General features: G+C 43.2%; 1 protein-coding gene across 1 annotated transcript in view; it reads right to left on the bottom strand.

Annotated features, from left to right (window-relative positions):
- Nucleotides 1–14,341: 14,341 nt before the first annotated feature.
- The window catches only part of FAM193A (family with sequence similarity 193 member A), a 165,093-nt gene continuing 153,660 nt past the window's right edge, over nucleotides 14,342–25,774 (bottom strand). Inside the window, exons 20-21 of the mRNA XM_063108299.1 lie at nucleotides 24,548–24,629; nucleotides 14,342–15,123 (exon numbers count right to left, since the gene is read on the bottom strand). Coding sequence (XP_062964369.1) covers nucleotides 15,030–15,123; nucleotides 24,548–24,629 — 176 coding nt within the window. The 3' untranslated portion in view covers nucleotides 14,342–15,029. The remainder of the gene's footprint in view (nucleotides 15,124–24,547; nucleotides 24,630–25,774) is intronic.

The following is a 25,774-nucleotide window of genomic DNA, read 5'->3' as shown; positions in this document are numbered from 1 at the left end:
AAGAAAGGTTAAAATTCAGTGGTGTGAGTGTCCATCTCAAGGAAGTATGAAAGGAACTTCAAATTAAACCCAGACAAAATGGAAGGACATAATAAAAGAGCAGAAATTGATGAAATTGAAAGAAGAAAATCAACAATACCAAGAGTTTTAAATAGTAACAAAACTGGTAAGCCCGTACCATGACTGATGAAGAAAAAAGAGAAAACACAGATTGCTAATATAAATGAAACGGAGAATATCACTGTAGGTCTTTCAGATGTTAAAATGTAAGAGGATACTACGAACAACTTTAAGCTAATAAATTGACAACTTAGATGAAATGGATAAAATCCTCAAAAAACACATCTTACTAAAACTGTTGCAAGAAGCAACAAAAAAACCTGAATAGCTCTGTAGCCATTAAATAAATTGAAAAATTAAAAATACTTTCGCATGGGCCGAGCCCGTGGCGCACACGGTAGAGTGCTGCGCTGGGAGCGCGGCGACGCTCCCGCCACGGGTTCGGATCCTATATAGGAATGACCGGTGCACTCACTGGCTGAGTGCCCGTCAGGAAAAAACGACAAAAAAAAAAAAAAAAAAAACTTTCGCAAAATGGTAGGCCCACATGACTTCGCTGGTGAATTCTTCCAGACATGTAAGAAAGATAATCCCAATCTTACATACACTAAGAAAAGAGAGGGGATGTTTCCTCAACTCATTTTATAACACCCAAACCTGAACAAACCAAAAATCCTGAACAACATATTAACAAATTGAATTCAGCAATATATAAAAAAAAGTCATAACTAAGTGGGACTTTTATCACGGGAATACAAGATTGGTTGACATTTTTTACCAATAAATGTAATTCACCATAGTAATAGTAACAGAAAAACCATATTACCATTTCGGTAGGTAGACAAAGCTCATAACAAAAGTCAATACCTATTCATGATGAAAGCTCTAAGAAAACTAGGAATAGAAGGAATTTTCAATCTGATAAAAGTGTATGTCCAGAAAACCTACAAGTAAAATTATACTCGATGAAATATTGAATGCCGCCCCTGTGCAGGTTCAGATCAAGTCAAGAGCGTTTATTCTTACCACTGCAATTCCCATTGTATAGGAGGTCCTACCCAGTACAATAAGGCAATAAAAATTATAAAAGATAAAAAGATTGGGAAAGGAGAAATAAAACTGTCCCTATTAACAGATGACCTGATTGTTTATGCAGAAAATCGTAGGGAATAAAAAAAAAAAAGCTTAGAACTAATAAGCCAATTTGACAATTTCAGGATACAAAGTCAATATATGAAGTATCTATTGTATTCCTATATATTTGTAACAATAAGAAAAGGAAAAACTTAATCTGTTGTGGGTTGAATTGAATCTCCCCAAAATATAAGTTGACCAAAAAGATATGTTGAAGTCCTAACACCTGTACCTGTGAACGTGACCTCTTTTGGAAATAGGATCTTTGCAGATGTAATCAAGTTAACATGATGTCATGCAGGATTAGGGTGGGCCCTAGATGCAGTGACTGGTGTCCTTATAAGAAGAGCTGAAGAGACACAGGCACACAGGGGAAATCGCCACGTAAAGACAGAGGCAGAGATTAGAGTGATGCATCTACAAGCCAAGGAATGCCAAGGAAAACACCAGAAGCTAGGAGGAGGGTGTGGAACAGATTCTTCCTCGGAACCTCCAGAAAAAACCACTCCTGCTGACCTCTGGATTTTGGATTTACATCCTCCAGAACCGTGAGAGAATGAATTTTTGTTGTTTAAGCCACCCAGCTTATGGTACTTGATGGCATCCCTAGCAAACTGATGCAAAATCCCAGTTATGATAGTGTCAAAACAATGATTAGAAAAAGAAATTTGTCAGAAAATGTGCAAAACCTCTGCAATAAAAGCTACAGAAAACTGAAGAAGAAAGCTAAGAAACTGAAGAATACAAAAATCAATGACTACCTCGATTATTTGTTGTTTTTGGAGTGGAGACGGTATTCTCTCACAGCTCTCTCTATGGTATGTGGAAGCAAAACTGCCCCACCTTCATTTTTAAAACAGCTTTATTGAGTTATAATTCACATACCATACATTCCTTACCTGCTTAAAATGTACAATTCAGTGGTTTTTAGTATCTTCACAAATATGTGCAACCATCAGCACAGTCAATTTTAGGTCATTTTCATAATGTTGAAAAGACCCCCACACCCTTCAGTTTTCTTCCCGTATCTCTCCAGTTCTTCCTTCCTCCCAGCTCCTGGTAACCTCTAATCTACTTTTGTCTCTAGATTTCCCTGTTCTGGACATTTTGAGTGTACGGAATCATATAAGATGTGGCCTTTTGTGTCTGGTTTCTTTCACTGAGTGTAACGTTTTCCAGGCTCACCGTGTTGCAGCAGGTGTGAGTGGTACTTCATTCCTTTCTACATTTGAGTAACACTCTGTTGTGTGGATCTACACGTTTTGTTTGTTCGTTTACCACTCGATGGATTGTTGGTTCCATCAGTTGATTCATCGGTCTGGGTTGTTTTCACCTTTTGGCTGTAAGAATAATGCTGCTATAAACATTCATGAACAAGTGGTTGTGTGGACATGTTTTCTTCTGATTATATACCTACGCATGGAGTTGCTGAATCGTATGATAACTCTGTGTTTAATCATTTGAGGAACTGTCAGACTGTCCTCCAAAGTGGCTGCACCGTTTGACGTTCCCACCAGCTGTGTATGAGGTTCCGCACCCTCCCTCCCACTTGTTATCCTCTGACTTGATAATAACCATTGATTTCAGCCATCATGGTGGTGTGCTGTGAAGTGATATCTCACTGCCAGTTTTGTTGTTGTGGGCGGCTGACTGGCACGGGGATCTGAACCTGTGGCCTTGGTGTCATGAGGCTGTGCTCTAACGCACTGAGCTACCAGCCAGCCCCTCAGTGCCAGTTTTGTTGTTGTGGGCGGCTGACTGGCACAGGGATCTGAACCTGTGGCCTTAGTGTCACGAGGCTGTGCTCTAACCAGCTGAGCTACCAGCCAGCCCCTCAGTGCCAGTTTTGTTGTTGTGGGCGGCTGACTGGCACTAGGATCCGAACCTGTGACCTTGGTGTCACGAGGCTGTGCTCTCACCAGCTGAGCTACCAGCCAGCCCCTCAGTGCCATTCTGATTAACATTTCTTTCATGACTAATGATGTTAAGCATCTTTTCATGTGCCTATTGGCCATTTGTATAATTCCTTAGAGAAATGTCAGATCTTTTGCCCATTTTTAAATCGGGTGTCATTTTATTATTGACTTGTAAGAGTTCCTTATATATTCTGGATACAATCCCTCATCAGATTTGCAGATATTTTATCCCATTCAGTGGGGAGTTTTTTTCACTATCGTGATAGTGTCCTTTGAATCACAAATTTTTTATTCTGATGAAGTCCAGTTTATCTATTGTTTCTTTGTTGCTTATGCTTTTGGTGTCATATCCACTGTCACATACTTTGCTGAGTCCAATGTCATGAAGATTAACCCCTATGTTTTCTTCTAAGAATTTTATAATTTTAGCTCTTCCATTTAGATTTTTGACCTATAATTTTTCATATGGCATGGGGTAAGTGTCCAAATTTATTCTTTTGCATGTGGATATCCAGTTGTCTCAGCATCATTTGTTGAAAAGAATTTTGCCATTGGAACCCTTATCAAAATAACTTGATAATAAAGGGCCAGCCCATGGCTCACTTGGGAGGGTGTTGTGCTGACAACACCAGACAGGGGTTAAGATCCCCTCAACAGTCACATTTAAAAACAAAAACAAACAAACAAAAAAAAACCTTGATAATGGATGTATGGGTTTATTTCTGGACTGTCAAATCTGTTCCATTGATATGTCTAACCTTGTGCCAGTACCACAACGTCTTGATTACTGTTGCTTTGTAGTAAGTTTTGAAATTGGGAAGTGTGGGTCATCCTACTTTGGTATTTTTCAGGACTGTTTTGACTATTCTGGGTCCCTTGCAATTACAAATTAATTTTAGAATCAGTTTATCAATTTCTACAAAGTAGTCAGTTGGGATTCTGATGGCAGTTGTGTTGAATCTGTAGACCTGTCATCTTCATATCGGATGCTTTTCCAGTATTTAGATCTTTAATTTCTTTTGTCAGTGTTTTGCAGTTTTCAGAGTATAACTTCTGCACTTCTTTTGTTAAATTTATTTCTAAGTATTTTTTATTGTTTTTGATGTTATAATAAATGGAGTTTTCTTAATTTCATTTTTGGACTATTGATTGCTAGTGTATAGAAATACAATTGATTTTTGTATATTAGTGTTGATTCTGCAACCTTGCTGAACTTGTTTATTTCTAATAGTTTTTCAGTGGATACTTTAGGGTTTTCTATGTTCACGATCATGTCATCTGCAAATAGCAATAGTTTTATTTTTTATTTTTTCCAATCTAGGTACCTTTTATTTATCTTGCCTAATTGCCCTGGCTAGAACCTCCAGCACAATGTTGAATAGAAACTGCAAGAGCAGATGTCTTTACTTTGTTCCTTATCTTAGTGGGGAAAGCATCCATCCAGTCTTTCACCACATTAAGTATGACATTAGCTATGGGTTTTTTGTAGATGTCCTTTACCAGGTTGAGGAAGTTCTCATTTATTTATATCTTGTTGAATATTTTTATTGTAAAAAGGTGTTGGGGCCGGCCCGTGGCTCACTCGGGAGAGTGCGGTGCTGATAACACCAAGGCCCCGGGTTCGGATCCCATATACGGATGGCCGGTTCGCTCACTGGCTGAGCATGGTGCTGACAACACCAAATCAAGGGTTAAGATCCCCTTACCGGTCATCTTTTAAAAAAAAAAAAAAAAGGTGTTGGATATTGTTTTTTTTTTTTTTTAAAAGATGACCGGTAAGGGGATCTTAACCCTTGATTTGGTGTTGTCAGCACCACGCTCAGCCAGTGAGCGAACCGGCCATCCGTATATGGGATCCGAACCCGGGGCCTTGGTGTTATCAGCACCGCACTCTCCCGAGTGAGCCATGGGCTGGCCCGGTGTTGGATATTGTTAAAGCTTTTTCTGCATCTATTGAGGTATCATATAACTAAAAAATTTTATTGATAAGTTACATTAATTGATTTTGGATATTGAACCACCTTTGCATTCTTGAAATGAATTCCACTTGATCATGGTGTATATTTCTTTTCATGTTGCTGGATTTGGTTTTCTAGTGTTTTGTTGAGGAGTTTTGCATCCATATTCCTAAGAGATATTAGTCTGTAGTTTTACTGTGGTCTTTGTCTGGTTTTGGTATTAGGTTGAAACTGGCCTCAGAATGAACTGTGAGGTGTTCTCTTCTAGTCTATTGTTTTAGAATTTGTGAAGAATTGGTTAATTATTCTCTAAATGTATGGTAAAATTCAGTGGCCATGACTTCTAGGTTTGCGCTTTCCTTTGTGGGTAGTTTTTTTTTTTTTTTTTTTAAGTTACTGTTTCAATTGCTTCATTCATTGTAGGTCTATTCAGATTGTCCATTTCTTCTTGAGTCAGTTTCTGTAGTTTGTGCCAAAGGATTTGTCCATTACATCTGCTATGTTTTGAATGTATGTATCCCTCCAAAATTCATATGTTGGAATCTCATACCCAAAGTGCTAGTATTAAGAGGAGGGCATTTTGGGGAAGTGATCACGTTACGAGTGTTCCACCCAAATAAATGGGATTAGTGCTCCTGTGAAAGAGGTTGAAGAGAGTGCCCTTGTTTCCTTTTTGCCCTTCTGCCATGTAAGAATGCAGCAACAAAGTGTCATCTTGGAAGTAACAGAGCAAGCCCTTAACCAGACACTGAATCTGTTGGTACCTTGATCTTGGACTTCCCAGTTTCCAGTACTTTGAGAAATAAATTTCTTTTTCTTTTTTGGGGGGGGAGGGCTGGTAGGGTGATCTGAACCCTTGAGCTTGGTATTATAACACCGTGAGAAACAAATTTCCGTTATTTATAAAGTCAGTGGTATTTTGTTATAGCAGTATGAATTGACTAAGATAAATTACCTAATTTGTTTGCATGTAATTGTTTATAATATTCTTTTGTAATCCTTTTTATTTCTGTAGGGTCAGTAGTTACGCCCTTTCATTTCTGGTTTTAGTAATTTGAGTCTTCCTTCTATTTGTCAGTTTTGTTGATCTTAAAGCTTTTGGTTTAATTGATTTTCTCTATTGTTTTTCTGTTCTTCATTTCATTAATTTCTGATCTAATCTTTATGGTTTTTTCCTTCTGCTTGCTTTAGGTCTAGTTTGCTCTTTTTCTATTGTCTTAAGCTATGAAAGGTTAGTTTATTGATTTAGATCTTTGTTTTTTCTTAATGTAGGCATTTACAATTTCTGGGATGTGTAAGTTACTATTTTTCAAAAATTTGGGGGAGTTTTCAGCCATTATTTCTTTGGATATTTTTTCTTCTCCTTTCTCTGCTCTCCTTCCGATACTCCCATTACATATATGCTGGTATATTTAATGGTATTCTATATTTTTCTGACCCTTAATTCTTTTCTTGGTTTTTGGCTTGCATAATCTCTATCAATCTATCTTCAAATTCACTTATTTCTTCTGCTAGTTAATTTTTTTTCATTTATTGTACTTTTCAAATTCTGTAATTTCAATTCGGTTCTTTTAAAATAATGTCTTTATTGATGTGGCATTGTCATCATACCATTGTTTACCTCTTTAGTCATGGTTTCTTTTAGTTTTGTGAACCTGTTTATAATGGCTATTTCATTTCATTTTATCTTATTTTGCTGGGTGGCTGGTATGGGATCTGAGCTCATGACCTTGCAGTTATAAGGCTACGCTCTAACCAACTGAACTAACTGGCTGGCCCATATAATGGCCATTTTAAAGTTCCTTTAAAAAAAAAATCATTTATTTATTTATTTATTTAAAGTCTTTCTCATAAATTCAACATCTCTCTTTCACAGGCAGTCTGGTGCCTGTCTCCCCCACCCCCTGCACTGGTGTATGGGTCACACTTCCCTGTTTTGTATTGTTTTTTTGCGTGATTCATACTTTTTTGTTGGAAACTCAGTATTTTAGATAATGTAGTAATTCTGGGTACTATTTATTACCTCTCCTCCTCCTGCCTCCCTTGTTTTTTGCTTGCTTTTTAGTGAAGTGTGTGTAAACACTCGCTGCCCTCCACTGCGCAGCCTCCGACTGTTCCTCAGGGGGTGCAGCATTGGGCACGCTCACAGGCACCCTGGGACAACAGTGATTTCCACAGATCTCTCTTCCTTTTTCCCTGACCAAGTCTAGCTGTTAAGCCAGTAATTGCCAACTGATTGCTCTATTGTTTTCAACAGTGCCCTGAGGCATAAATTGTTGCACAAACTAACGCAATCCAATTCTGACTCCTTTGAAGGAATAGTTTCTGAGGTTTCTGTTTGACGTTTGTCCTGATCTGGAATGGCTCCTCCCAGCTCTCATTCCCCAGCTCTCTCCTGCGAACCGTCAGGCTACGTACGGTTCAGTCTGTATCTTGACTTTCTTCCCTGTGGTGGTTCACAGCCTCCTCTGTTGGGAGTTCTTTCAGGCTTGAACCTCTTCATTCTCTGTTGCAAATGAAGTCAGTTCCTTTGAGAAGAGATTAGGGGCTATCTGTTTTATGCACCCAGGCAAAATCTCTGAGCCAGGACTCTGGGACTGAGGGGTGGGGACAACAGCAAGTTTCTGAGTGACAGAGTGGAGGAGCAGCAGCCTGCTCTTGGCTTGCCTGTGCTGGCATGGAGCCACTGCCTTGGCCCAGGGCAAGTGTGATCAGGAAGGTTCTCAGCACCCTTTGCCCATGACAGAGACTCCATGAGTGGCGGCTGGGCTGAAGAGAGCCCCACCTCTCAACTTGACTCTCCCACAACAGCCTCAGCAACAGGCAGCTGTTTTTCCCAGGGGGCTCCTCCTGGGATAAAAGCCCTGTGCTTGGGTGGTGGCAGGAGAGGGAGCCCTGGGTTCTCGGCTGCAGCAGACTGGAGGAGTTTTGCCCTGTGAGCTGGAGATGGAGAAACAGAATAGTGTTTGTTCAAATAGCTTAGGCCTTTCTTACCAAAGTTTCGTCAGTGTCCTTGAGTAGATGTTTCTACATTTGCTGTTTGCCCGTAGGGTCATTTCCAGAGGCTTTCAATGGTTATTTTAAAAATAGTTTTCACCAGTTTCACTGTGGAGCAGATCAGCAGAACTCCTTACGCTGTCAGCCAGTAGTGGATCTTCCCCACCTTAACGTTTTATATTTGAATTTTTGGGGTGTGTGTGGGCAGCTGACCAGTACAGGCAGGGATCAAACCCTGGACGTTGGCGTGACCAGCACCATGCTCTAACCAACTGAGCTAACCTGCCAGCCGTCCACCATCACTGTTATTTTTTGGGTGGCTGGCTGGTATGGAGATCCGAACCCTTGACCTTGATGTCATAACACCGTGCTCTACCAGCTGAAACCAGCCCATCCTAACCTTTTTAAAATTTTATTTTTATTAGCATATTCATTGTTACGAATCACACTTATTCTTTATGCCCCTCATCCAAGCTCTTCCCTCCCCCCACAATAACCACAGATTTGTTCTCTCCATCTGATGGATTAACTGTCTTCTGTTTTTTTTTGTTTGTTTGTTTGTTTTTTAAAAAGATGACGGGTAAGGGGATCTTAACCCTTGACTTGGTGTTGTCAGCACCACGCTCAGCCAGTGAGCGAACCGGCCATCCGTATATGGGATCCGAACCCGGGGCCTTGGTGTTATCAGCACCGCACTCTCCCGAGTGAGCCACGGGCCGGCCCAACTGTCTTCTGTTGATTTGTGGCCTAGACGATCTGTCCAGTGCTGAGACAGGTGTGATCAAGTCCTCCCCTATTATCATAATTCAGATGCTTCTTCTGTTACTCTGGAGTGTGCTTTGTGGAGAAGGAAGACCCCTTCTGTTTTTTTGGTCTCCACTGGTGGCTGTCCTTGTGTCGATGCAGTCGAGAGTCTGGTGTGCCATCTGCATGGTGGCTGTGACTGCTGCTATAGAGACCAGCCGCTTTTGTGGCAGCCAGCCATGGCTAACTGCGGTGGCTGTGGTGGGCGACCTGCGTGGAAATGGTGTTTTTGGGGTGCTCTTTACCTGGTCGCAGCTGGGTCCAGCTTCCCCCAGCTCCTGCCTCAGGACCCCGCGTGTCCCAGGGCTGTGGCAGCAGCTCGCCTAGTTGGCTGCTGGGTCCGGCTTCCACAGGCTCCACCATCCTTCACTTTTTAAAAGTTATTTTGCTAGGTATAGAATCTGAAGCTGACAAGTTTTGTTTATTTATTCACGCAGTCTTGTCTTGTTTTCCCCCATTCAGTACTTTAAATGTCAATTTCCTTGTCTCTGGCTTGCATAATCTCTGATGAGAAGTCTGTTAAATTCTTAACTTTGTAATATCTTTTTTTCTTTGCCTATTTTTAAGATTTTTCTCTTAAATACTGTTTTTTAGCAGTTTGAGTAAGATGTATCTTAGTGTTTTTTCATTTATTCCACTTGGGGTTTGTTGAGATTCTGGTTGTTTACTTTCTGTCCCCGCCCTTTCTAGGACTCCAGGTCCACAGGAATTCGACTGCCTGACATTGTCCCACAGGTCTTTGTTTTTTCCCTCTCTCCAATCTCTTCTCTCAGAACTTCACTTTTTTTAGAACTTCATTTTAGTTCTATTCATATGCCATCAGACTCACTGATTTTTTTCTTCTGACATTTCTAATCTGCTGTTAATTCTGTCCAGGCTATTTTTCATTTCAGATGCTGTTTTTGTTTTTTTTTTTAGAAGTTTCATTTGGGTCTTTTCTGTATCTTGCATCTTTTTCTTGCTCATGTTTTCCTTTGCATCCTTGAGTATATCTATAAGATCTGTATAAGCTGTTTTAAAGTTCCTGTCTGCAGGATCTTCATGTGTAATTTTTGGGTCTTTCTGTTGATTGATATTTCTACTGATTATGGTTTATATTTTTCTTCTTTTTGGCATAGACTGGTAATTTCTGACTGGGCACCAGCATTATGAGTTTATCTTTGTTGAGTACAGGATATTTTTGTATTCCTTTAAGAATACGGGGGTTTGTTCTAGCAGGCAGTTAAGTTCCTTAGGATCAGTGTGACCCTTCTGAGCAGCAGCTTTTATCTTTAGATTTTATCCTACTGCTAATTTAACCCCACTGAGATGACGCCCTTCTGAGGACTCTAGCCCAGTGCCCCGTGTAGTACAATGTCTTCCCACCCTGGCCAGTGGAAACACAGACTGTTTTGGCCTTACTGCTTCCTGGTGAGTCATTCCCTGGATTTATGGGATTTACGCCACATGTGTACAGATCAGTACTCAGCCAAAGACCTGAGGGACTCTCTGCAGGTCTCATCTCCAGAGCTCTATGTGCAGCCCCCTCCTGTCTGGATCGCTGCCCACAGATCCCAGCCCCCATAACCTCCCTAAATGCCAGTCACTGCTTCCTATACTCAGCAATCCTGCTGGGCTCTGTGTGGCTTTCCCCCTTAGTGCTGTGGCCAGGAAATGTTGGAGTGAGCAGGACTGAGGCCATGTTGGGACCTAAAACTGCATGGGCTGTGGGCAAATTCTAAAAGGACTCAGTTGTTTCTTGGCAAGCATTTTAATTTATTTTTTTTTATTTTTATTTTTTATTTTTTTTTTGTCGTTTTTTCGTGACCGGCACTCAGCCAGTGAGTGCACCGGTCAGTCCTATATAGGATCCGAACCCGCGGCGGGAGCGTCGCCGCGCTCCCAGCGCAGCACTCTACCAAGTGCGCCACGGGCTCGGCCCTATTTTTTATTTTTTTAAAAAAGATGAACAGTAAGGGGATCTTAACCCTTGACTTGGTGTTGTCAGCACCACACTCTCCCAAGTGAGCTAACTGGCCATCCCTATATGGGATCCGAACCCATGGCCTTGGTGTTATCAGCACCGCACTCTCCCAGGTGAGCCATGGGCCGGCCCTATGCATTTTTCTGAGTTCCCTTTTTTTCCCATCGTTATTTGATATTTTGAACCTTGGTTATGGGGCAAGATGACATTATTTACAGAAATGTAAAGTTGTTTTCCAGCCAGTCAGAAGCTGCAAACTCACAGCAAGGTACATGCTGTTGATCCTGCAGGACGCTGAGACAACGATGGGAGCAGAAACCAGACGGAGCCTTGGCGAGCCCCCGCGGCTCACGTGCCCTCCCTCCTGCTCTTCGTCCCCACGGTCCATTCCCTCAGCCCCCTCTTTAAAAACCCCTCAGTGGACCTGAGTCTCTGAGATGCTTTAGTCTGGCCATTGTCCTCCAGGTTTACGAGAGAGATGGGTGAGCCCAGCCTCTCTCCTCAGGTCACGGGTGTTCAATAAAAGCTGACTTCCATTTTCACCAACATTTGACTTTTGAGTGGTTTCCTTTTGAACGGGTGCAGGCAGCCAGACCTGTGCGCCCAGTAAAAGAAACTGCCTCCAGGCAGAAAGCCGGGGCACTTGGGGCTTCGCCATGTTTCCTTCCCCTTTCTCAGGGATCGCTGCCACTCACTGCCTGTATCCCAACATCTGAAAACATTGTTTAAAAGATTTCCTCGGTTTTATAATTGCATATGGCAGGAGGACAGTTTCTATAGCAGTTAATGTGGGTGTCACTGTTCAGTTCACTAACACACGCAGGAGCCTCCCCTCAGCACAGAGCCTGATGAACCTACATCGTATTCTCCATGGGAAACAATTAATTGGAGGGTTCTCAGTTATGCAGGTGGCTCCTGACATGCTCTGGGGGCAGCACGTTTGTTTTGAAGGTTAGCAGGTTCAGAACTGCTTGAACTTTCTTTGCGCAGTCATATCTCTCACACCCAAAGTACTTATTCTTGCATTTTAATAGTGGATCCACAAAAGGCAGTGATAGTCTGTGATTGTAAAGATGAAGAATCAGAACTCGAGTTATTTCAGGTATTCTGTGAGATGACTTGGAGGTTTTGCGTTTAAAACAGTGAAACCATGTGAATATAGCATAAGTTTTTTCTTCCTTTTAAAAATATATTAACGGGGCTGGCCGGTTTGCTCAGTTGGTTACAGCATGGTGTTATAACACCAAGGTCAGGGTTCATTCGGATCCCTGCTGGTCAGCTGCCAAAAGAAAAAATTAATGAAAAAGCATTAATCCTTTTTCTCCTTTCTGGTACAGTACTAATTTTGATTTTAGTTTGTTTTTTTTTTAAGGGCATGAGTATGTATACAAAGTTCAATAAATTTTCATTGTTAAATGTTTCTATTATTTTATCTCATGATTACTACCACCATGTAGAGGGCCATATTCAAGTGTGATCTGCTCCGGAGTGAAGTGCATGAGGCTCCCCGGGAACCCCCCCAACTACCGACAAGGGGGTGATTGCAACAGGAACCCAAGGGGCTCCCCTTCCAGGCCTGGGCCCTGTGAAGATGGGTACTGGAGCTGGATGTCCCTGCAGGCACCCTGGGCCTGTTGGCACACCTTGGGCCTCAGTTCTCCATCTGTAAATGGAATAATTGTCTAAGCAGTCACAGGCCATGCTGTGCTGTGTTCGAGGCCTGGGCCCACCTCCACAGGCATGGGAGGGGCTGTCCTGTCACCCTCTACTTTCCCCTCCCCCCCAACTTGGACCTGAGCCTCTGGGTCTGACTCCGTCCTGGTTTCATTTTGTTTTGTTCCTGAGGACTGGGAGCCATAAAGCCTTGCTCCCTTGAGGAAAGATCCAAAGAAACATTTTCGGTTGTGTCATGAAGGTTGAGTGGTTTCTAGGGAAACAGGGAAGATCATTCATGGCAGAGGCATGGCAGGGAGAAAAGATGGGACACGTGAGGGGCCCAAGTGGGCGGGCGCAGGGTGCAGGTGGGCAGGCCCAAGTGTGCCAGGCAGAGCGGGGCCACCATGGAGTGGTGGGTGCCAGGAGCTGGGTGCAGGGCAGGCATCCAAGTCATCTGTGGGCCCTAATGTGGTGCTCAGCGTTGGGCACCCAGGGTTCCCCCGCACCACTCATGGACCCAACAGTTCCTGCTGATGTCACACACAGCTGGGACCCTGTGGTTCCTCTCAGCAGCTAGCATGACGCCACTGGACAGATAAGGAAGTTGAGGCCTGGGCGGGTGGCTTTCCCACAGGGCAAGGCCCTTCCCCAGCCCCTGCCTCAGCCGGAAGGGTCAAAGCTGGAGTCCCCGAGGACTGCATTGGGGTCTCTGCCCCTCCTGAAGGGCACTGCTCCTGCTGTGGTCATGGCCTAGCTTCGGTTTCCCCCTTTCTGTACCATCCCATGAACAAAGGGATGTGCTACCCTCCCCCTGGCCTCATCTTCCTGGACCACAGCTTCTCCCCGCCCCCCAACTCCCCCTCCCCCTGCCTCTGATGTACAGGCTCCAGGGTTCCAACCCCCATCCTGTCTACTCACTCCTGAGTGGCCTCACACAGGCTCAAAACTAAGTCCTTCTGTCCATCAACAGCAATCCCAAATTCCAGACATCTCACCTGGGTGTCTGATGGGCATCCCAGACTTGACCCGTCCAGCCCTGAGCCCCCAGTCCCGCCCCCCACCTCCAGGGCACACAGCCCCATCCCTCACCTCTCCTCCCCCCATCTGCCTCCGCCCGCCTGCCCGGGAAATCCTGGGCTCCACTGTCAGGACATGCCCGGGAGCCAGCCGCTCCCCCGCTCCACCTTCACTCAGGGAGAAGCCATCTCCTTATGGGGTGCACAGAAGTAGATTTGTCTCAAGGCTGGGAGCAGCGGGAATTATGGAATATGCTAGGAGGGGAGTAGAAGCTAGTTTGTAACCAGGAGGCAGCTCCACGTGAGCTTTCTGCAAGTTGCTAAAGAAATCTCAGAAGCTGGGAGTCCTTTTACTTCGTTCCCAATTTATACCCAACTAAACATTTATAATTTAATACAGATCACAACCTCCCTCCTCTAAACATGGATGGGCACCTGCCTTCAAGGCCATATATGACCCCACCCTGCTGACCTTCCTCCCCCCTTTGCTCTGGGGCCTCTGGCCTCCTTCAAGCCAGTAGGTCCTAATTTAATGTCCCCTTGTCCCCAAGGTATTCTTGGCTACCCCATACCCCGTTTTGCTGCTCCTCAGCACTTACCTCCGCTGCACACACTGGAGCTGCTGAAGATTTGGCTGGCTGCCATCTCCCACCACCTGCTCTGTCCTGGTTTCTGGACCCACCCGGCACAGCGGACAGTAAGGGCACTGGGAACCTTAAGCTGCCTCCTGGGGTGGTGGCCCTGGCTCCCACAGAGGAGCGCATCACCGGCTTGCCCCCTCCTGCTACACCCCCATCGCCCCCAAGGAGAAAGCAACCAGACGAGGTCTCCTGCTGTACTAATGTATTCCATCTTTCAAAAAGAAAGACATGATTTTAATATTACTTAACAATATGTTAAAAAAGTAGCCAGGCAGGCCTCCGTGTTAATACAGTTGTACACTCTATAACAGACTTGATGGTGTGAGTACTGGGTGGGTTTCTTGTTTTTAAACTTTCTCATTCTGCAAGGGATCTTACACAAGCTGGCTACAAGTCGGGGGATCAAACACAAACAGCGCGACGTGTACACTCCGAAACAGTAGATCGTGGAGGAGAACGCGGGAGGCCTGCCCCGCCCAGCCCGCCTCGGGCAGGGCACAGGGGCACACGAGAGAGAGCTGAGTGACGGCTGACACCCTGGCTGGACAGATGACAGGACAGGGCGAGATGCAGAGGCGACAGAGCCACGTGGATGATGCAAACTCATCTCTGGCCACGGTCCAGGCCTCCGAGGCCGCGGTGGTAGGAGGAACTGGTGGGAACTAGGGTTCCAATCCGACGGCACAGAGCTACAGTCGACGAAGTCTCACTCACAGACGGCACGCACACGAGCGAACAAGGCAGGCCGGGCAGCAGGCTCCCAGTCAGGGGTGTCAGGCTGCGGTGTCCTGCCCATGCAGCCCCAGGCAAGGGCTGCAGCTCTGGGGGCTGGCGAGGGCGCAGCCTGGCCCGCCTCCTGCGCGTCCCTCTGCAGGCGTGCTCATTCAGTGGGCGGCAAAGGTGGCTTTTTTCAAGCTAAAATTAGACCAGTTGATGGACAGTCTTTGTCGCGTCTGTCTAGCGGAATCCAAGCAGAACCTGCAAAGAGAAAAAACCAGTCACCCAAGGAAACAGCCTGGGGATCCAGGGTCAAAGGTCCCGTCCAGGCCCTGCCATAGGCCACACTTCAGAAAGGGAAAGGGCCGGCCCCAGGGAGGAAGGAAAAGAGGGAGGCAGAGAGTCCCATCTGCAGAACATTGACCAGGTGCCCTGTGTGTTCCCCAGTGCTTTGTGTCGTTGTCTCCCACCTTGTTCTTCACGGAATGGGCCGCGGTCCCAAGAAGAAAAGCAACATGTTCAAGGGGAGAGGGGCAAGGGGCAGCTGAGGGGCAGAACCTAGGCCGCCACCCTGCCTCCTCTCAGAGAAAGGGCTGGAATCGGCCCACCTGAGAATCTGAAGTGCCCTCCATCAGGTCGGGCCCTGCCAATGGCCACCATCCTGCCTTTCTTAATGTGGCTACAACAGGGACAAGGAGAAAGGGCTGGGGGGTTACGCCCCTGTAAACTCTGGGTGCTCTGTCTAGGCAGTAAATGACAATGCACCACTATCTTAGCTCAGCAGCCTGCTGGGGAGCAGGCGACAGCTGGGGTGGGGGGCTTTACAGCCTGAGGGTGACCTCAGGCCAGTGGACGCCACGCAAGAGGCCAGCAGGACTCCAGGGCAATCCCTGCAACAGATCATCCTGGGGCAGCCATTCTGCCACTTGGCTGCACCTAGCGGGGAGGTAGCAGAGGGCTCACACGCATGCCCTGCAGGGCAGGGAGTGGTCAGGAAAGCCCAACCCCAGGCTGGTGGCCTGAGCTGACCGTGAGAACAGATGTGCTCAGGCCTGGGCAAGAAGCCGCCAGCTGGCTTCGCTGCTGCACCCGCAGCACCACATCTCAGGAAATGGAACAAGTACTGGGAATCACGTGTGACCCGGCAACTCCCTCCCCATGCCCGGCACTGTGGAAGCCACAGCTGGGAAGGTGGAGTCACAAGTTAGAAGCAAACCAGACCGGAGTCTTGTGTACCAGGGAGCTGCTGGAACGGGCTTGTTGCCAAGCACGAAGCTCTGTACAGCCAGAACCAGCCAGCGGGAGTTAAGTCCAGGCAGCAAGCACTTTCTGTAATGGGCCAGGTAGTAAACACCTCAGGCTCTGCGGACTGGTGGTCTCTGCAGCCGCGGACACTGTGCAAGCATAGCTTGTTCTCCCCCAGGGGGCAGCCACTGCCCGAGGACGTTTGTAGTGACCAATCTGCCACAGGTCTTCACAGTTTCACAACTTCCAAAGGCATCCTGAACGGCAGTTCAGTTGTGCTGATTTTAGAATTACATAAATGGAATTGTACTGTATTTCTTTTTACCACTTCTTTCAACATTATGTTTGTGAGATTCCTCCATGAGGCAAAGGTCTGTATTATTACTTTTTTTTGTGGCTGGCCTGTCTGGGGATCTGAACCCTTGACCTTGGTGCTACAATGGCCAGTCCTTCTGTTCAATGTTGTGGCTGTATTAACATGCCGCAGGGAGGGCACAGAGGATGCTGCTCACGTCGCCCTTGCCCACCTCCCGGGGCGTGTGTGCAGGAGCCCCTGTAGGTGTGTACCCAGGTGTGAAACTGTTCGTTGAGTTACAATAACGGCATGTACATCTTCAATTTTAGGAGATTCTGCTAGAGTTGTTTCTAACATGGATTTAACCAATTGACGCTCCCAGTAGCAGCAAGGACCCCTGTAGCTCTGTGTCCTCCCCCAGCAGGCGGCACAGTCGGCTCACAGGCTACAAACCAATGAAGAAGAGTCGGTGTCTCCCGGTCCTGCCAGGCGGCTCCTTGGTCAGGCTGGAGACCTCTTTGTAGTTTACTGGTCCAGTGTCTGTTGTGGGTTTGCCCAATTTTCAACTGGTCTGTCCTTTTCTCATTGCTCTGTAATGTTTCTTTATACTTGATACTAGTCCTTTATGATGTGCCACAAATACTTTCTTCTCACTTTCTTTAAATTCTTGGTTTTAATGTATTATAAAAAGTCTTTCCCTACTCTGAGGTCTGAAAGATATTCAATTTTATTTTCTTCCAAATTAAAAGGTTTGCTTTTAGAGGTGGGAAAGGAGGAGGGAAGTTAGTGAGAAAGTAGTTAAGGCTCATAAAGACTGATTACGTTTTGTAAACATGAGTATACTAATTATTCTGATTTGATCACCACATATTGTACACATGTACCGATAGTCAAATCTGTACCTCGCAAACATCCCACAAATGTATATATATCAATTGTGTCTCAATCAAAAAAAAAAAAGGTTTGCTTTTTTTTTTTTTTGGCAGCTGGCCAGTAAGGGGACCTGAACCTTTGACCTTGGTGTTACAAGGTGTGCTCTAGCCAACTGAGTTAACCAGCTGGCACTAAAGGTTTGCTTTTGACATTTAAAATTGTAACCTGTCAGGAGTTGACCTTTGAGTATGGTGTGAGGTAGGGATCCAACTTCCATTTTTCCCACTTACATAACAAACTTTTATACTCCACTTATAAACATTCCTACCTTTCCACAGTGATTTGCCAACCCATCTTCTGTCATATACCAAAGCTTGGTTTTCATAGGTCTGTTTTTGGGTTCCATATTCTACATGAATACACAATGTTTTAATAACCAAGACTTTCTAAGTCTTTACAAAGGGTAGGAGAAGTAGCTCCTCATTATGATTCTTTTAGAAGGATCTTAGCAAACCACCTTCACCTTTTTTGGGGTAAAATGTCACACTCATATAGGAAGAGTGAATGAAACAAATGTATAATATGAAGAATAATTATAAAGCCAATACTGTTTATCGCCAGAGTTAATCCATGAGACACTGCCAGTACTCAGGTAACCCCTGCCCCTGCCCCAGTGCCTTCTTTAGCCACAGCCCACCCCTCCCCTCAGAAGCAACCACATTCTGGCTTTTTATGGTGATAATTTCCTTGCTTTTCTTTATAGCTTTAACAGCTTTGTATGCATCTATGAACCACACAGTTAATTTCTTAAAATCTACTTGATGTATGATTCATGTGCAACAAACTGCAGTGTGGATGGAGTTCACAAATGTTGACAAACGTATACATCCTGGTAACCATCACCTTGATTGAGAGTCAGAACATTTCCATAAAGCCCCACTTCCTCATGCCCCTTTGGTGTCAATCCTCTTGCTGCCTTGGCCCCGGGCAAACGACAATCTGTTGTTATAGATGAATTTGTATTTTCTGGAATTTCATGTAAGTGGAACTTCACAGTATGCATTTTGCAGCTGGCTTCTTTCATTAAGTACACTATTTCTGAGATTCATCCATGGTGCTGTATCAGTGGTAGGCTCTTTCTTGTTGCTAGGTGGTATTCCATTGGGTGGACGTGTCACTGTTTATCTATTCATCTGTTGATGGACATGTGGGTTGTTTCCAGTTTCTGGCTATTGCAAAAGTGTGTAAGTCTTTGTGTGGGCATATGCATTCATTTCTCCTGGGCAGATACCCAGGAGTGGAGCAGATGGATTAAGTGGTAGGTGTATTAAACAATGCACTACAGTTTTGCTTGTTTTTGAACTTTATACAAATAGGATATTATACGTAGCTTTTTGCCGTCTACCTCTTTTAACAGTTTGTAAGACGTATTCCATATTGCAGACTGCTCCAGTTTGTCCCCTTTCATTGCTATATAGCATTCCACTGTAAGACTAGATGACAATTTATCCACTCAAACATGTTTTAGAAACACCATGTTAAGTTCCACAAAACTGTTCTTAAAGTTTTTTTTTTTTGGTGGCTAGCTGGTATGGAGATCTGAACCCTTGACCTTGGTGTGATGATACCGTGCTCTAACAAACTAAGTTAACTGGCCAGCCCTTGTTCTTGGGTTTTAAATCTACAGACAAATTTTGGGAAACTTGATAGCTTATGACATTAACACTTCCCATCTTTAAATATAGGATCTCTGTGATTTAGGTCTTCTTTAATGTTTTTCAGTAAAGTTCACAGTCTTTTGTGCACAATTCTTGTGCTACTTTTGTTAGATTTACCCATGAATACTACAGATTTTGTGCTATTATAAATGCTGTCTTTATTTGAGCTATATTTTCTAATTATTGATGGTGTAGAGAAAAATGAATAACTGTACTGATCCTATAAGGCACCCCTTTTATATTTATTATGTAGACAATTAGATCATCTGTAAAATCAAGTTTTATTTCCTCCTCTCCATTCCTTTAGACTTCAGTTTCTTTTCTTGTCTTATTGCACTAGCTAGGAACTACAATGTAAGGTTGAAGAGAAGCGGTAATAGAGAGCATCCTTGCTGTGCACACGCTTCCACGTCTTTTCTATCGAGGAAACTGTTTCATATAGACTTCTTGTTTTCTCTCTCTTTTGGTAAGTCACTTTACCAAGTTAAGGGTGTTTCCTTCTATTGCTAACTTACCATTTTTTGCTTCTCAATTAATTATAAATGGGTGCTAAGATTTTACCAAATGCTTTTTATGAATCTACTGAAATAATCATATGACTCCTCTTGAATATATTAACGTAGCAAACAACATTAGTGAATTTTCTAATATTAAACACTTCTTATATTCCTGGTCATGGTATACTGCTTTTTAAAATACACTGTTAGGGCTGGCCAGTTAGCTCAGTTGGTTAGAGTGTGGTGTTGATAACACCAAGGTCCAGGGTTCAGTCCCTGTACTGGCCACCCACCAAAACCAAAGATAAAACAAAACCAAAAAATATAGTAAGGTTTGGTATGAGAATATTTTCTTTGGGATTTTTGCATCCAATATTCATGAGTGAGACAAAACTGTAATTTTTTGGTAATGTTTTTGGCAATTATTTATTTATTTATTATTTTTAAGGCAAGTGAAGTGAAGCAGTGGGAGTGGAGAAGGAACAAAGAAATCTGTAACTGGTTGTGATCAATTAGCTGTAAACACCACTGCACTCGAACTGCCTTTTCTGGACAGATTTTGGTATCAAAATTTTACTTGCCTCATAAAAGAAATGGAGAATATTTTCTTGTGCATGTGTTCTCTATCTCTCTTGTTTAAATTTTCTGGTAGTTTGTACAAGACTGTATAATTCATTCTTTGAAAGAATGGTAAAATATTCTGAAAATCTGTTGGAATATACGTTTCTCATTGGGAAGACTTTATAGCTACTCCTTTAATTTCTTTAGTAGTTACTGGACCATTCAGGATTTTTCCCCTTGGGTTGATTTTGTATTTTATTTCATTTAAGTTTTAAAATAAATTGTAATAAAAATTTTCCCAGTGCTCTCTTATTTTATTTTAATTCTGCAGTATCTGTATCTTCTAGTTATTTCCCATTTTTCAATTATATATTTACAAGAGTATTTAAAAAACATTTTTTTTTTTTTGGCAGCGGGCAGGTACAGAGATCCGAATTTATATTTAAAAAATTAAAGAAAACTTCTTCATTATGGAAATTTTCCAACACACACAAAAGTAGAAATCATGGTATCATGAACACAGCCATCACCCAGCTTTGATAATGATCAACATCACGTGTCTTCTACCATCTATTTATGCTATTTTTTCTTTTTCCTTTTTTTCTTGACCAGTATCCCAAAGGTTTATTTATATAGTTAGTGTTTTCAATGAATCAAATTTTGGCTCTGCTGATTTTCTCTACTATATCTTTGTTCTCTATTTCATTATTTCTCTTACCTTATATCTCCTTCTTTATATTATCTTTGGGCTTACTCTATTGTTCTTTTCCTAATTTCTCAAGTGAAATCCTTAACTCTTTAATTTTCAGGATTTTTAAAAGGTAATTTTCACATGTAAGTCTTTATATAAAGAGCTATCAAAAGTAAATTTTCTGTATCCCACAAGTTTTCATATGCAGTGTTTTAATTATCTTCTAGTTCTAACTATTTAAAAATTTCCACTGTGATTTCTTCTTCTTTTTTTTTTTTTTGTCTTTTTGTGACCGGTAAGGGGATCGCAACCCTTGGCTTGGTGTTGCTCGAACCGCGCTCAGCCAGTGAGCGCACCAGCCATTCCTATATAGGATCCTAACCTGTGGCGGGAGCGCTGCACTCTCCCGAGTGCACCACAGGTCCGGCCCATTCTTCTTCTTTTTTTTTAAAAGCAGACAGCACCCGTTATTCCCAGGCAGTCTCCATCCAAGTACTAATCAGGATCAATGCTGCTTAGCTTCCAACATCAGAAAAGACTGGCACATTCAGGGTGATATGACTGTGAACTCCACTGCAGTTTCATACTTGGCCCATGAGTTATTTAAAATTATATACTTTTATTTTTATTTATTTATTTTTAAAAGATGACTGGTAAGGGGATCCTAACCCTTGACTTGGTGTTGTCAGCACCACGCTCTCCCAAGTGAGCTAACCGGCCATCCCTATATAGGATCCGAACCCATGGCCTTGGTGTTATCAGCACCACACTCTCCCAAGTGAGCCACAGGCTGGCCCCAAATTATATACTTTTAGATTTTCAAATATCTATGGATTTAAAAATTTATTATAAATCCCTAGTTAAAATATGCTTTGGTTAAAGAACACAAACTATACATACCCAGTCTTTGAAATTTTTGAGCCTTGCTTTTGTGGCCCAGTATATATTCCATTCCTTTTAATGTTTTTTTTTTTTTCTCCTTAATTTTATTTTGTCGAGATACAATGTGGTTGATTATTGTGGCCCATTACCGAAACCCCCCTCCCTCCTCCCTCTCCCCCCTCCCACCCAACACATTCCTTTTAATGTTCCCTGTGTGCTCAATAACACAAACTCTCCATTCCTTGGATGCAGAATTCCATCTATATTAGACTAAGCCTCCTAGCCAAGCTATGCTCATATACATCTTTGTGGATGCTTGGACTGCTCAAATAATCGGTAATGAAGAGAACTAGGCTGAGAGCTCCTACCAAAACAGTGAATTTGTTTGATTTTCTATGCATTCCCAACAATTTTGCTTTTTGTCCTGTTAGGCTATTTCATTAACTACATATGATTAAAACTTCCACTTCTTCCTGACAAACTGAACCTTTTATCATTATGCACTAACCTCCATCTATCTTTAATAATGCTTGTGTTAAAATATATTTTGTCTGACATTAACATAACTACAAGTTTCCTTTATTCTCACGTATCTTTTCCTATCCCTTTATTTTGATTCACTTGTACTTTAGGTATGTTCTTATTTACTGTTATTTTTTGTGGCTGGCTGGTGCAGGGATTTAAACCCTTGACCTTTACTTTTATTTCAGTCTATTTACTGTCTATTGAAGTTACTGATCTGACTGTGCTTACGTGTCTACTTTTTGTTTTTTTTACTTCTTATTATCCCCCCCCCTTTTTTTTTTTTTAACACATTTCTTCCTTCTTTTAAAGTTTTGATTGGCTTTTTCTTAACCTTTCATATTTTCTATTTTCCTTATATCTCAGTGCATTCTGAGCACATTTCTCAGAAATTCACTAGTTTCAGAAATTTTTCCAGTTCACGAACTCCCTCTTCAATAGTGTCTAAGCTGTTTGTCATCTATCTATTGAAGTTTTGGTTTTAACAATTACATTTTTATTTTTTTTAAAAAATGACCGGTAAGGGGATCTTAACCCTTGACTTGATGTCATCAGCACCACACTCTCCCAAGTGAGCCACAGGCCGGCCCTAACAATTACATTTTTAGATGTTCATTGTTTTCCCCCAAGTCTTGGGTGTTTGTTTATGAGGTCATGCATGATTTTAAAGCATGGAAGTCCTACAGGCCTACCTTAGGAAATTTTCTCTTCAATGTTCTGCCTGTATCTAAGAAGTGCCCCTGCACTATCCATTGCCCTTGGAATCCAACCATGGCTTTGGTGCATTGCTGTTCTGACATCTGTCCCTAGGTATTCTTGGCCCGACACTTGGGTATTCCCACTTTAGGTGTGGGAAATCTAGGCTCCTGGCCTCCCCAGTACCCTCATGCCATCCAATCTTAGCTCAGTTCTTGTCTGTTTCTTTGGGGAGCAGGGAAGGTGGATCTTGCAGACTCTTTTGCTTATTATAAAACTAAAAATGCCTTAAGGAGTAGGAGAGTATGAAATGGGCATGGGTGTTAAGGGAAAGGGTGCCTTTAGAGTTCCTAATTATCCCTGATATCAGTAATAGGGTCCTGTGTAATGACTTTGTATCCAACAAACTCACCAAGCTGTCTTAATAATTCAAGTAATTTACCTATCGATTCTTTTGGCTTTCATACAAATACATTCATATCATGTGAGAATAATAATGACAATTTAATTCCTTCTTTCTTATCATTATCCCCTTTGTTTCATTTTTGCCTTTACAAACAGAAGTTGTGATAAAGGGCATCCTAAATCTCAAGGGATAGCTTTTAATGTCTCACCATTATATATGACATTTACTGCAGGTTTTTAATGGGTACCTTTATCTTTTATTATGTTAAGAATATGACCTTCTAGTCCTAGTTTGTCAAGAGTTTTAATATGGACGTTTAACTTTAGCAAATGCTTTTCTCCACCTGCTAAATATACGTTACGTAAATTATATAACAGACAGATATATATTTTCCAGAAACATTTAGAATTTTACAATATTTCAGATATGAGTTAATGAATTTTTGTACAGCTCACTGCTTCTTTTGTGTGTGTGTATTGAAACAAAGAGGTTAATGTACTTCAAAAGAAAAAACAAGAGCTTTAAAATAAATTTTTGTTGCCGTAATTCACATAGTAGATAAAACATTACTGAACACAGTACAGACAAAGGTTGCCCATCAGGAAAACTGAGAAAGTATCTGAAATGTTACCTGTTTCCTTAAAAGCATGACACACCAGTGTATTCACCCATCATCAGCACACATCAGGATCACCTGGAAGACCTGCCAGAACCCAGAATCTGATCCAGCAAGCCTGGGTAGGGGCCTGAGTTCTCAGGTGATGCTGCTGGTCCTGGACACTGAGAACCACTGTGATCGATTATTCTTTGAACACTGAGGGAGGGGAGGAGTAGGAGTGTGAGTGTGAGTGAGTGTGTGTGTGTGTGCGTGTACCGTGTGTGTGAGAGAGTGTGTGTGCGTGCGTGTACCGTGTGTGTGGGTGTGAGTGCGTGTGTGTACCGTGTGCGTGTGTGTGTGTGTGTGTGTGCGTGCGTGTACCGTGTGTGTGTACCGTGTGCGTGTGTGTGTGTGCGTGCGTGTGTGAGTGTACCGTGTGTGTGAGTGTGTGTGCGTGTACCGTGTGTGTGTGCGCGTGTACCGTGTGTGTGTGTGCGTGCACTGTGTGTGTGTGCGCGTGTACCATGTGTGTGTGTGTGTGTGTGCGTGTGAGTGTGTTGCTACTCAGTAGCCAGGCTGTTGGGCTTGCTGACGGAATTTCGTCCAAGACAACTATGGGACGGCCACAGAAGACAGAAAACCAAATATGTACTACAACCATGAAACCATCATTGCTTCAGACATGCAGTCTTCACATTTACCTTTTGAAATATTCCACTTCCCTCTCTGTCTCATCCATATCCACGCTGTCGAGGTCAATATCTTTAGGCAAAAAGACATCATCTGTAAAATAAAGGCAAAGAAGAGAGTCAAATCACAAGAGCACACAATCGCAGGCCATCTTACCAGAAGAAAATGTATCATTTGGCTTTACTTAGTCTATACAACTGCACAAACTGTAAAAATTTTTTTGACGAGATGTTGCAGAAGGTCAAAGAAAGGCATATCTTTCCGGTGTGCTTCTGAACATCCAGGTCCAAAATGGAAATTGTGCAACTCACACATTTGCTGAGCAAAGCAACTTTGGGTCTTGTCAGAAGAAGTCTATTTGCTGGAACCTAGACTCCCCACAATGGCCAACCCATCAGAGAGACCTTTAGAAGAAGATTCCCAGAAAACTAAGCTACATGTGAGCCCAGGGTTCATGTCCTAAGTCTCTGCTGGAGGGAGAGAGCACAGCTGCCCGCAGAAGCTGCCCAGAAGGCAGGCCCAAGGCAGGGAAAGTGTGGTCCCCTGCATGTGCCCTGCATGGCAGAGGACCCAGACATCGACCCTCAGGAAGGCAGTTTTTCCCAGGTACTCATCTCACACACATGACACCCAAAGACCTCATGAAAAACTTTTCATGCTGTTCTAAACATAAGCAAGGCTACGTTTCACTCTGCAATTAAATAACCCTTTAAAAATAGGCAGGATAGCAGGGAGATTATTGATAGAGGATCACTCAATTTCCTGTAATCTCAGCCAAGACTGAGAATTTCAACTCCTCTCTCCTGCTCTGGCCACACATCTGATTCAATGCTGAGCACCTTCCCGGGCCCTGTCTGAGCCTCGTGTGTCACAAAGGCCACATCAGCACCTGGCTGGGCTGCTGGGAGGGCTGGGAAGTGCACGAGCAGCATCTGGCCCCATCACTGAGAGTTAGAGTGCAGAGAACACCAACGTTTCTTTGTTAAAGGCGAGTCTCCATTTCCCTGCAGACCTTACAGGGACAACTTTCAGAATCTTTAATAAACAAAGACCCTTGCCTTCCTAATTAATACTAGGGCATTTCCACAGTTGCACAGTTAAGGCATGTTTTACTTACGTAAAAGCAGCTAACATTTTTGAGGACACACAGCACCAGGCAGTTTCTCTCTAAGGACTTGGGTGACGATGGCCCTCACACACGGACTCCCCCACCAGTGCCCTGCTGGCACCCAGAGCTT

The sequence above is a fragment of the Cynocephalus volans genome, chromosome 9 (genome assembly GCF_027409185.1).
Source record: "Cynocephalus volans isolate mCynVol1 chromosome 9, mCynVol1.pri, whole genome shotgun sequence".
NCBI classification, from domain to species: Eukaryota; Metazoa; Chordata; class Mammalia; order Dermoptera; family Cynocephalidae; genus Cynocephalus; species Cynocephalus volans.
The sequence above is the reverse complement of the archived record's forward strand: the minus strand, read 5'-3'. Positions and strand labels throughout refer to the sequence as shown.